The sequence below is a fragment of the Trifolium pratense genome, linkage group LG5, assembly GCF_020283565.1.
Source record: "Trifolium pratense cultivar HEN17-A07 linkage group LG5, ARS_RC_1.1, whole genome shotgun sequence".
NCBI lineage: Eukaryota > Viridiplantae > Streptophyta > Magnoliopsida > Fabales > Fabaceae > Trifolium > Trifolium pratense.
The window spans coordinates 34,836,988-34,850,245 of NC_060063.1; the positions used below are offsets into that span (position 1 = coordinate 34,836,988).

General features: G+C 34.6%; 1 protein-coding gene across 1 annotated transcript; it reads left to right on the forward strand.

Annotated features, from left to right (window-relative positions):
* The first annotated feature begins 9,694 nt into the window (after positions 1–9,694).
* Positions 9,695–11,282, forward strand: LOC123885670. The gene is made up of 6 exons (XM_045934970.1): positions 9,695–9,740; positions 9,965–10,142; positions 10,255–10,359; positions 10,453–10,519; positions 10,632–10,727; positions 11,152–11,282. The coding sequence occupies exons 3-6, from the start codon at positions 10,277–10,279 to the stop codon at positions 11,209–11,211; spliced, it is 306 nt and encodes a 101-aa protein (XP_045790926.1). The 5' UTR covers positions 9,695–9,740; positions 9,965–10,142; positions 10,255–10,276; the 3' UTR covers positions 11,212–11,282.
* Positions 11,283–13,258: the final 1,976 nt, after the last annotated feature.

Below are 13,258 nucleotides of genomic sequence, written 5' to 3' on the forward strand. Positions count from 1 at the left end.
CACAAGAGTCCGGTATGCAAGAAACCGAAGATGCCGCGTTGAGGGTTCGTTCTCCGCTTTATCTCTTAGGTAATTTCGAGGGCGAAATTCTTTTAAGGGGGGTAGAGTTGTAACGACCCGATTTTTAGTAAATCGATATTTTATATATTTGCATATATTTTGGGTTAGTGTTAAATATTTATTTACGCGACGTATAATTATTTATCGCGAACATAAGTTTGTGAGCGAAACCTTTGCCATGTTAGTGGGCTTGGGCGTGAGTTAGAAGCTTAATGGGCCTAAGCCATTGGGCTTGGTTCATGACTAGAGAGTAGTATAAGTAACCAAGTCAAACCAATGAATAGTATCACAATTTATTTTCATGAGAAGTGATGACAGCAGTCATTTGCTAATTTTAATTCCAATTTTAGTGTTTTTAATTAGTTTTTAGTAGTAATTCATGGTCAAAGAGAAGAATATTTAAAGAAATTGACATAGCAAGAAGTTTGAAGACAAAAGTTGAAAAGAAGAAAAATACTTGGAAAAAAATGGGAAGTTTTGAAGCATTTTATGTCTGGAGCACTGTATTTCTCGTGAGGCTACTTATTTCAATCGCAGCGCGATTTTGCCACTGCCAGATAGATAAAAACACGTGCTACAGTGCCGCGTACAGCTCTTTACGTTATTCCTTGATGATGTGTCAGTGCACTAATGGCTGGATCCCTTTTTAATTGCACGTGATTGTTCTTTGGGAGGATATATATAGATGAGTTTTTTTAACCTAAGGGAGACAACACACAGACCTTGCAGACCTTGCAGACTTTGGAAAAAAGGTGGAAACGCAACTTTAACTAGGAGACAAAGGAATTCACCATTGGAGTTCTTATTCAAGGTGCTTTTTATATTAATTCATGTATAATTTTTAGAACTTAATTGTTATGTCAATTATTATCATGAGTAACTAATCTCATCAGATTAGGGATTTTAGATGATTCTCTGTAGAACTATTTGAACCATGTAACTACGTGTTCTTATTTATGCAATCAAAACTAATAGTTATTCAGTTAATTTCGTGTTTAATGCTTTTCTTTATTTGGCCAATATCGAATTGATTTCAAGAAATAATTCACTACTGACCCTAGGTTTTATTACTAGAACTAAATTAATTGTTTGCCAATCGTAATTGCTTTAGGAATAAAGAATTAGTTGGTATGATTGAGAATTTAACGTTCAATAACGCTTTTGATAATATTAGTTTCGCCTAAGGAATTAGGGTACTTTATTAGATAAAAGGGATCATGAGCCAAGGAATTGGACTTAATCTATTTTGTTAAATTATCGTAACTATTAGAGTTTGGTTGTTGAGAATTAGAACCTAGAGTACCAAATAGGGATACAGAGAGGATTCGAACAATCCTTAATCGCTTCGCTCCATTAAAAAGTCTTCGTCAAGTTATTGCAATTTTTATTTTAATTATTTTATAAACCAAATATATGCCAAGCATACCCCCTTATATTTACAACCTAAATACAATTCAATTGTTTTGTCGAGATTGAAACAATCCCTGCGGATACGAACTTTATAAATATTATTACTTAACGATAAGTTAGTACACTTGGTAATTTTTTCATCAAGTTTTTGGCGCCGTTGCCGGGGATTGTTGATTAATTTTGACAAGACAATTTGTTTTGCTTAGGATTTTTATTTTATTTTTCTTGTTATTTTCATTTTATTCTTGTATATATAAAATTTTCTCTTTATGTCTTCTTTAGTTTGTTTTGCTACTAAAAAATTTCTCCAAGTTTTGTAGCAATGAAATTGATTGATAATAGATTGGTTGATTCCGAAGAAATAGCTATCATTTGTTATCAACTATGTTTACTATCTTATGAGCAAGAGAGGTTGGATGCAAAGATTTCAAGATTGAAGGTGAGAAGTGATTTTTGCGGGGTGAATCACCACAATGACTATTGTGAGGAGTTTTGCTTAAAGGAAGAAGAACATCAAGGGATTAAGATTGATTTCAACTCTCAACTCGAAAATATTTTGGGTGAATTTTTGAGGTCAAATCAAGGTTCATTTGATGGATTTGAAGTTGAATGTGGTAATCTTGTTGAAAAGGCAAATAAGTGTGAGAAGTTGGTTGAGATGGAGATGAAACATCATGCTATTGGAGAAGAAGAAAAATTGAAAACCAATAAGAATGTCATGAGAAGAGTGAATCATTTTGATCTCTATGTTACATTTGAGTTTCAACCAATGGAGTTTGAAGAGAAAAACCCCTTGCAAAAGAAGTCTCATTCTTCTCCAAGGTGGGAGAGTGCTTGTTCTGAAAGCTTAGTTGCTGGAAGATGGGAACACTTAATTCTCTATGTGAAATTCATGGAATTCTTACCAAACAAGAGGAAGAGGAAGGATGATGTGTTCCTGCTATCATTCAGGCCACCCTAACAGTGGTTGATGTGTCAAGCTAATGACGATAAAGAAGCGCTTGATGGGAGGCAACCCATCTGAATTGTCAGTGTGTTAATACCTGAATTTGCATGATGAGAATCTCTTAGACTTGCACATAAAAGAATAACAGACGTGTGACTGCTCATGAAAGTGCGATGGTTCAAGAGACAAAGAGACGAATATGAAAGATGGAGTTTTGCACGGTGTACTAGTTCGATCTTCAGATACCTCAGCTGGTGAGCATATTGAGCCAAATAAATTCCATGGTATACTTTTCCTTTCACATCTTATGAGCGTATCCATGCTTTGTATATTTTCTAGAACTTGCGATTATTCTCTACTGTTGATTGGTTTTACATTTTCACACATAGAGGCACATTTGTTTGGTACTCTGAGCCTTTTCAAGCTACCCTGTTTATTATTTATCCGTTGCTAAACCAATTTGAGCCAAAAAAAAAAAAAAAAATTCCCCTTTTCTTTCGGTGACATACCAAATTATAAGCCTTTTAGACATGAAATTTTTTATCTGTTTGCCCTCCTTGGAGTTAGGTAGAAGCTTTAAATTTTCTTGTCATGGCATCATTTTAAGTTTGGGGTTGCTTCTGGAATTAGCAACATCTTAAGTTTGGGGTAGAGGTACTAGAGAACTTGAAAAAAAAAAAAAAAAAAAAAAAAAAAAGAGAATAATAAAGACTCACAAAAATAATGGAGTTTCTTAGAAAAAAATAAAGAGCCATTAAACATGAAAAATATTGGCATCTTCAAAAAGAAAGAAAAAAATTGAAGGATAAGTTCTCTAAGTACCTAATTAACGATGAAGTGAGTCCCAATAATGGTGATTTTTCAATAAGGAATAGTAGTGGACACCTAACTCCAATTTAGCCTACATTTCCCAAAATTATCCCACCATTTACCCAAGCCAAGTTATAACCCTTAAGACCTCAAAAATGTGTGTGATGTATTTACTTTGATTGACGTTTAGAATTTTTTCAAGCTTATGGTAAAATAGCATTTGCATGTTGATGGAGTGAATACCCTGTCAAATTGAGTGAAATGGTGAGTGAGAGATAAGGTTGAACTTTGGACATCGTGTGGAATGGTCATTGGACTTAATCTGATTGAAGTCTTAGAAGCCAGAGTGTTGATTGAGCAGAATCACTGAAGTTAAGACCGGTGGTCTATTGCCGGATGAAGAGAATAAGGTTTATGAGATTTTTATCATTCAAATTAATTTGTTAATTCCCTGACAATTTTGTTTTGACAGGCATGTCACTTGAGGACAAGTAACAGTTCAAGTTTGGGGTTGTGATGACAGCAGTCATTTGCTAATTTTAATTCCAATTTTAGTGTTTTTAATTAGTTTTTAGTAGTAATTCATGGTCAAAGAGAAGAATATTTAAAGAAATTGACATAGCAAGAAGTTTGAAGACAAAAGTTGAAAAGAAGAAAAATACTTGGAAAAAAATGGGAAGTTTTGAAGCATTTTATGTCTGGAGCACTGTATTTCTCGTGAGGCTACTTATTTCAATCGCAGCGCGATTTTGCCACTGCCAGATAGATAAAAACACGTGCTACAGTGCCGCGTACAGCTCTTTACGTTATTCCTTGATGATGTGTCAGTGCACTAATGGCTGGATCCCTTTTTAATTGCACGTGATTGTTCTTTGGGAGGATATATATAGATGAGTTTTTTTAACCTAAGGGAGACAACACACAGACCTTGCAGACCTTGCAGACTTTGGAAAAAAGGTGGAAACGCAACTTTAACTAGGAGACAAAGGAATTCACCATTGGAGTTCTTATTCAAGGTGCTTTTTATATTAATTCATGTATAATTTTTAGAACTTAATTGTTATGTCAATTATTATCATGAGTAACTAATCTCATCAGATTAGGGATTTTAGATGATTCTCTGTAGAACTATTTGAACCATGTAACTACGTGTTCTTATTTATGCAATCAAAACTAATAGTTATTCAGTTAATTTCGTGTTTAATGCTTTTCTTTATTTGGCCAATATCGAATTGATTTCAAGAAATAATTCACTACTGACCCTAGGTTTTATTACTAGAACTAAATTAATTGTTTGCCAATCGTAATTGCTTTAGGAATAAAGAATTAGTTGGTATGATTGAGAATTTAACGTTCAATAACGCTTTTGATAATATTAGTTTCGCCTAAGGAATTAGGGTACTTTATTAGATAAAAGGGATCATGAGCCAAGGAATTGGACTTAATCTATTTTGTTAAATTATCGTAACTATTAGAGTTTGGTTGTTGAGAATTAGAACCTAGAGTACCAAATAGGGATACAGAGAGGATTCGAACAATCCTTAATCGCTTCGCTCCATTAAAAAGTCTTCGTCAAGTTATTGCAATTTTTATTTTAATTATTTTATAAACCAAATATATGCCAAGCATACCCCCTTATATTTACAACCTAAATACAATTCAATTGTTTTGTCGAGATTGAAACAATCCCTGCGGATACGAACTTTATAAATATTATTACTTAACGATAAGTTAGTACACTTGCTAATTTTGTCATCAAGAAGTTAGAGGTTTGTAAGCTTAGAAGCAAGAGCAAAACCCTAGGAGAGCAAGAAGAAGAACACGAGCAAGGAGAAGAGTTTAGAGGCCAAGAATCATCATTCAATCTAAGGTGAGAGTGGTTAAGCATAAGCTTGGGTGATCCAAGAGAGGGGAGGTGTCTAGCCTCCATTCCCAAACTCTCTCACCCAATTTCTTTGGGGTTTGGGTGAAGTTTCTTTATCATAAACATGTCCTTTTCATCTTAGTATGCTTAATGAACATCTAGGAGGGAATATGTATATGTTTGATGATGGTTTTGCATGTTTATGCAACTTTGCTTATTTTGCAAGAAATTGACATGATTTTGATTGTTTGATGTATTTGGATGTTTGGAAGGGATGATTAATGTTCCTTGATACCATATATGCTTGAATTAGCTGTTTATAAGAATTTATAACATGTCTACATGAATTTTTGGTTGGATTCAATGTTAAGCTGACCGGCGATTACTAGCGATTCCGGCTTCATGTAGGCGAGTTGCAGCCTACAATCCGAACTGAGGACGGGTTTTTGAAGTTAGCTCACCCTCGCGGGGTCGCGATCCTTTGTCCCGTCCATTGTAGCACGTGTGTCGCCCAGGGCAGTAAGGGGCATGATGACTTGACGTCATCGCCTTATTGAAACTCAAGAACAGATATTTTTCTGGTATAGTTCGCTAAGCGACCAGGAGTTCGCTGTAGCGAACATGTTCGCTGAAGCTCGCCAATGCTCGCCATGAGCAGGTGACTTCCTGGTGAGGTTCGCCATGTCTCGCTAAGCCCTCGCTTAGCGAAGGCCTCTGTGACAGCAATTTTTGTTAATGTTTGTAAAGTGTGTGTATCCATGTATTTGGTTTCGTTTTGGTTTGGAATTATTATATGTTTAATAATTGTGTTGTGTAATGGCATTTATATAAAATGTCAAAGAAGTATATGTATTTTTGTATATCGGGCTGTCCGATAAAGAAGAATATCAGTTTGTCTGATAAAGAAGTTTAATGGATTATGTTATCCATGTAGTGAGCGGTAGCTTCGTGCTAAGTGATTATCATATGTTTGGTAAATGCATGGCATTCATAAATTCATGCATTATTTAGGGATATCAGACTTGTCTGATAAAGAAGGATATTGGACTTGTCAAATAAAGAAGGATATCAATGGTAAGTTCCTTGATAAAGAAGATGGTACCTCATGCATTAGTCGTGTCTAGGTTGGCATGACATTGAATGTTTGGCATTAGTCGCATTTGAGTAAATGTGCAATTATGTGTTATGTGTTATGTGAGTTCTTTGTGTGGTCCGAAACGACGCGAAACTATCTGGTTGTGTATTTGTGAGTATGTGTTATCTGGTGTATTGCTTATTGAGGCATGTGTGTGAGTTAGTAATACGTGATAGGTTGAATATAGGTGCGTTTCTATATTCGTATGTATGTGATTATGTTTACTAACTCTCTACCTAATTGTTATGTGCTGGACCTTTGGGGGTTCAGGTATTCAGGTCGAGGTTTTCGACGAGCTTTAGCTGCAGATCGTTTTGGTGTGGAGCACGTTTTGGTGAGGAGCTAGTGTAGGCTACCTTCGTATAGTTTTGTTAAGTTTAGTTGGGTTGTGATGTATATTAGTGCTCTGGTATTTTGTAACATCGAGTCGGGGATCGTTTGTATTCCGTCGTATATCGATGCGAACATCTTAACTTATGTTTTATGTAGATAATTTATCTTTTGAACTATTTTGTTCATTGCTTTGAAAATCCTTTATTCAATGTTTTCCGCTGCGACGTTTCGTGTCATGTGCACGATCGTTTTATAAAATGTTTTCCGTAGCGCTCCGGCTACTCATCTTTAAAAAAGTTTTTAAGATCACGTCTTTTAAGGGTAGTTAGTTCGGGGTGTTACAGAAGCCACTGTTCATCAAAAATGTAGTCTTTTAGGGTTTCGTGTCTTTGTGAGCCTCTAACGTATTGGTTTAATACTTGAGTAGGTATGTGTTTATTGAGTTGTAATGTTTTAAGGTTACTCCGAAGCTTTGAAGTACGGAGTTAACTGTGTGTGATTTACTCGAAGCTTTTAAGCAAGAGTAAAGTATTGTCATGGTGATTGTCGCCACGTTATATTCAACATTGTATGAACAACATAGGTTGTGTTGCACTAGTAGAAAAATGACATATTACATAAGCATTTTACATCTGTGGAACATATGCCAGATGTGAAAAGCTATATGGAGTAGTCTTTTCATCTGGTTTCAATATCCACAGAGGTGAAAAATATATAGACAAAACTTTTTACATCTGGTTTCAATGTGCCAGAAGCATAACTGAACGCGGTGGCAATCCTGTAATTACGACGAAAATTATCTAAAATATATATATATCTGGCCATATATAGCCACAGATGTAAAAAGTCAAGTTGAATAAAAAAAAAAAAATTGGAACCAATAGGTGAATAGATAGACTAACCAAAGCAATCTTATCTCTTCTTCTCTGACCCAAACACCAAACACTCAGCAACCCAGCAACCCCAAATCAACGTTAACATACCACCCTCGATCTACTGCCGAAATCGATTGAACCCAACAACCCCAAATCAACTCTCGGCCGTCTTCTCCAAGCACCGCCTTCTCTCAGCCGTCCTCTCCCTCTCACTCTCAGTCGTCCTCTCTCTCTCACTCGTAATCTCGAACCCTAGCTCCAAATCGAAGCTTCTTTCTTGAACCCTAGCTCCAAATCGAAGCTATAAGGGAAACGCATCATCGCAACCGTACGTCGACTCATCCTTCAACCGCGACAATCCCGAATCCGTCTATTCAACTCTCAAATACATCTCCGTTCTTGACCGGTCAGTTCCATTTTCAACTCCAATTTTTCAATTTCCTTTCTCTCTCTCTACTGCAATAGATTTAGGTTTTTTTTCTCTGCTTGTATTATTTTTTGTTATTGTTATTTTCACATTTTTTTTAATTTCATTTAAAGTATTTTTTTAATTTCATTTAAAGTTTCAGTGATTTTTTGTCTGGTATATATGGTGGAAATCTGTTGTTGTTCATAATTTGTGTGGTATATAATGATTTTCAGTGATTTTTTTGTCTGGTATATAGTGGTAAAGTTTAAGTGATTAATTTGAAATCCGATTCATTTAAAGATAATGATCGTAGTCCATCTCCACCCCCACGTCATGAGAGCTGGAAGAGGGCACGACAAACAAAAGATGGTTCGTACGCATCAACGGCTACACAAGCTGTTGCCGAGAAAATTGTAAGTAAACTTTTGATGAACTTATGTGTTGAAAGTAACCTAAATAAGCTCATCTGGAAAGCCTTCGATTCCTATTTCACTTGTGAAGTCTGGCATGATTTTGGCACCAGTTCGGCCAACGTCGCTAGATGATGTGGTAAAAGTGGTTAAAGCGGCAAATAAGTGGCCGCCTTTTGCGGTGTCGGTGAGAGGACACAGACACTCGATAAACGGACAAGCAGATACAAGGATGAAATGTGTGGTGGTTGAAATGGGAAAGGGAATTAAGGGTCCTAAGGTTTGGGAGAAAGAAATGTATGTGGATGTTTGGGGTGGTGAATTGTGGATAGATGTGTTGAAAGCAACAATGGAGTATGGGTTAGCACCTATGTCTTGGACTGATTACTTGTATTTGTCTGTGGGTGGTACCTTATCCAACGCTGGTATTAGTGGTCAAACCTTCAATTATGGTCCTCAAATTTCCAATGTTTTTTAACTTGATGTTGTTACAGGTAATTTAATTTCTTAATTGCTTGTTAGTTTTATTTCATAAATTATTATTTGCCATTGCTGTGACATAGTATATGTTGATTAATTATTGAGTACATATGAAGCTCTCCTTTTTTGTCTTTGGTGTAGACATGCTAATCAATTTTAGTACTATAGTGTTCTCTTATCTTATTGGTATGTCATGGTGTGTGTACTTTATTTGTGTGAAATAGGAAAGCGTGAGGTGATGACGTGTTGAGAAGAACGTAACTCAGACTTATTCCATGCTGTTCTTGGTGGTCTTGGACAGTTTGGGATAATCACAAGAGCTAGAATTCTTCTGGACATACCATCTGCAATGCCAAGGTATTTAAAAATGTGCACTGGGAGGAGTGATCTAAACACTTGCAGATGCTTTTAAGGAAATTGGACCAATCGAACCAAGGAGAATATATCCAAAGTATGTCTAGGAACTGTTAGAACTCTGAGATTTTTCGATTTTAAAAAAATTCAACTTTTGTTGGTCTATTAGTAGCATTTTTTTCCATGTCTGGATGGTACATTGTGGAAATGATATGTTTTTGTATTGTCAGCACCCAGCATCCCTGACCTGTTTCATATATCCATAAAAGATAGCATTCTAGTGAAATATAAATATAATTGCCAAGCTTTTTCTTGTTGTGTGTGTATCTCAGCCTCAGGTCTTAGCAGTCCAATCTTAGGCATGTGGTTATTTTGGTCTATGTTATGTTGCTTTGAGAGTTGTATGTTAAGAATGTACTTGGATTGGATGAAAGCTAGTAGATTAAGTGCCGAGTTTGAACAGGGAGTGATTGAATTTCTTCGATTTGCTGAAATCAATACTAAATCTTAGTGATTAGTTATTTCAGGCACAGTAGTTTCACCTAGTGTTATCCATAAATATTTGGTTGATTCTGATAGGTATCGGAAGATATCAAATTTGATGTTCTGCGTGGCCTTACCAATTCATTACTTGCTGCCAAGAAGCCAGATGAGGTTTGTAGTCTTGATAATCAATTTTTCAGATGAATGTGTTGCACAAACAAATTTTGAATTAGTTGCTTATCTTAGTCTTTAGTGTATAATCATCATATTTCACCATATGACCATTCTGGTATCAATGCTCATTCAGTAGAAATATAGGGGTTATCTTTTGTTCACCCTTTGGTTCTAGTTGATTTTGAATTAACATTTTATTTTTCAATTCTTTCTTCAACAAGCTGTTCAATTCCTTTTGGCCTGTCGTGAGCATCTGAGTTCAGAAGACTTCAGCAAAAAATCTGAGAGTAGCCCAACAGATTCACAGCCAGTCTCATTTCAAAAGGCGGGTAAACAATACATACAAAATCAGTTGCGTGATCTAAACAAAGTGTGCTACTTAGCACCACATCTTTGGGAGTAAGTATATATATATATATATATTTATAGCTTATGTCATTGATAAGCTACATGTATTTTCTTATTTATTTTGATAGCATAATCACTAATAATTGTTCTTTCATGTGTACAGCGGGCATTGACAATTAATAATTATGTGTCCTAAGGACAATGTAATAGTTTGCCTTTGTTCATTACACCATAAGATACCTGAAGCAGCGAAGAGTCTTTTTACAAAGTAAGTTATTACGTTATTTAGTTTGCCTTTAGTTTGCCTTTGTTCATCCACTTACTGCCTATTAAAGCATTGTTGATTTTTAAATTTTTGTAGTGCTTTTAAAGTTCATCAATTAGCAACATTTGGTAATAGAAAGAAGGCTTCATGGATTTTTCCCAAAGTAAGTGTGGCGTAAATTTTAATATTTATTTACGTTAATAACACATGATGATTGATTCGTATTTTTGTTTTGGCATATATATATGTATTAACTAAATGTCATTTATATGTAGACAAGGGTACAGCCTAACGGCAATGACTGTGGATATTATGTAATGAAGAATATGATTGACATTGTCTCTGCTAGTATTACAAAGAATTGGATGGAGGTATCGTATTTTTCTTTATCAATGTTGTCTCTACTAAGGTTGTATTTTTCTATGTAATGAATTTATATTTTTCTATGAGACTCATAGTTTAGTGCATTTAGCTAAGTAGTTAATGACAGTTGTATACTTAGTAGTGAATGAATGATGATAGGAAGACATTTGTATACTTAGTAGTGAATGAATGATGATATATAGGCTGCTGTGCATATTGTTGTGCTTGTTTTTTTGCTATTGTGCTTGTTTTTTTTGCTGCTGTGCATTTCTATTTGGGCACCTTTTTTGGCTCCAGCAGCTGGTTCACAATTTTTGTGCTATGCTGGTTCACAATTTTTGTGCTATATGCTGGTTCACTAAATGGCTATGCTGATTCATTTACCATACATTAATTAACATGTTGTAGAACTATGTTATTTACATATTGTAGGTGTTCAATGATCCCACGGCATTAACAGAGGAGGTGCTGTATGATTTGCGAGACCGCTAGGCAACTTGTTTTCTTGAACTATATAATCCCGAGGTAGATTATGATGATGCCGACGAGAAAGATTAGGAGCTAGCTAGGTTTGTGAAGTTACAATGGACTAGTTATGATGATGTTTTAATTTGTATTTTGGATGGATTAGTATTAATTATTATGATGTTTTGTATTTTGGATTACAATGTGTTTGTACTTTAATGACATTATTACTATATATATGTTGAATGTTGAATTTGGCTATGGATGTTGAATTTTAGTATTATGTCCTTGATGCAAGTTATGTTATAGTGTTGACATTGTGGGTTAGATTTTTTTAATAAAAAAAAAAAATTAAAATATATAAAAAAAAAAACGCAGGTTTTTCAAAAAGAAAAAAATAAAGTTAAGATTTCACATCTGGTAGACTTGGTCAGATGTAAAAAGTCCAATTTAATTTTAAAAAAATAATATTTGATTTTCGCCTTGGTCAGAGGTAAAAAGTGTTTTTTTACATCTGACTACGCCAGATGTAAAACGTGTATACTTACTAAGTCTCGTGCGCCTACATCTGAAATTGCTCAGATGTAAAAAGTGGTTTTCGCCAGATGTAAAATAGCTTTTTTCTACTAGTGTTGGTTGAGTGGGAGTGAGACGGGGTCTCATATCTAGGAGTTCCTAGGTAGAAGTTGCATTGGGTAGGGATTAAGTGGGGAGTTGTAAACGGGAGAGTTTAGCTCTGAATTAATACTGCTGATAGTGGATTTCCTTCCTGGATTGGTATCCCCCAGAGTAGGCAGTTGGCTGAACTGGGTTAACAATTTCCTGTGCAGTTTATTTACTTGTTGATTTTATTATGTTTCGTAAGATGTTCCAACATTAAGTACGACATTCACTTTAAGTTGAATGTTGGAACATCTGATCAAACATTATTCCTCACTATCTTTTTTTAATGTTATACATCTTGTCGTATAATTCATATCAGACCAGATGTCTCGACATTCTGTACAACATCTGATTCTGCTATACCATAATTTCAAAATTTAGTCACAAAGCAACATGGATTAGTGCATCATGTATGCTCTAGGAATTATTCAATCACTTATCCAAACTTTTCTAAGTACTCAAAGACACACTCCACTCAAGTTATAGTATAAATGAAACATATATCATGCTAGTTAAAGTACTAGTTTATATATATAGTGATCATATATGTTCATTCTAAAAAATTAAATATAAGTTATAAGTTTGTAAGAATATAATTGTCATCAAAAGTTTATTTTATCTCACAGGCTTATAACTATATGAACTACGTACAAACTAACTTTTTCTTTAAATGACCAATGTTAGTAATTAGTTATTAAATTAATATTTTGCCCTATGTTCGGATTTGAATACATGTTCTCCGACTCATTTAACTCTTAGTTCAAACAAATTGAGTTATTCAACCTATCTATACTACAAACTAACTTATTGTACTTGCCAAACAAACTTATAAGCTCGTCCGCATAAATTGTAATTTAAGAGATTTATTTTAATTGTATGAGTTTATAAATTATAAGTTTTATATAAGCTCAAAATCAAAATTATCTTTTGCCATTTTAAATTCTTCCCTTATTTCAAAAGAAGAGACGGTCCAATTAAGTAAAAAGCAAGACTTTTGTTCAAAGTTCACTTATTTTCCTAGTTAAGTTTGTGCATGTGTGTGTGAGATGGAGAATTTTGAAAGTGGGGAACATCGGGTAGATCCATGCATGTATGCCTGCACTGTCAATTTCCTTATTATTTTTGACCCATGCCTTGTCAATTGCATACTTGGATCAACTTAATCATATGATACCACATATATTATTTATAGTGAATATTATTTATATTTTTAGCTTTTTTAACTTCTTTTTTTATGTGAGTTAAATAAAGATGACAATTGATTTCTACATGCACGGATTATAGTTGGAAATGTCACAAACTAAGTTTCACAAAATTGTCCCAACAACAATATCATGTTCTTTTTTATAGCTTTTAGGACCCGTTTGGTGCGCAGGATAGCACAGTGACATGATAGGATATAAAACAGGAT

Bases quoted from the DNA above. Each gene is read 5' to 3' on its own strand.
- LOC123885670 (XM_045934970.1), top strand. From the start codon at position 10,277: ATGTGTCCTAAGGACAATGTAATAGTTTGCCTTTGTTCATTACACCAT. The intron at 10,360-10,452 runs GTAAGTTATTAC...AAATTTTTGTAG, and splicing joins GCGAAGAGTCTTTTTACAAA to TGCTTTTAAAGTTCATCAAT. The intron at 10,728-11,151 runs GTATCGTATTTT...TACATATTGTAG, and splicing joins TTACAAAGAATTGGATGGAG to GTGTTCAATGATCCCACGGC.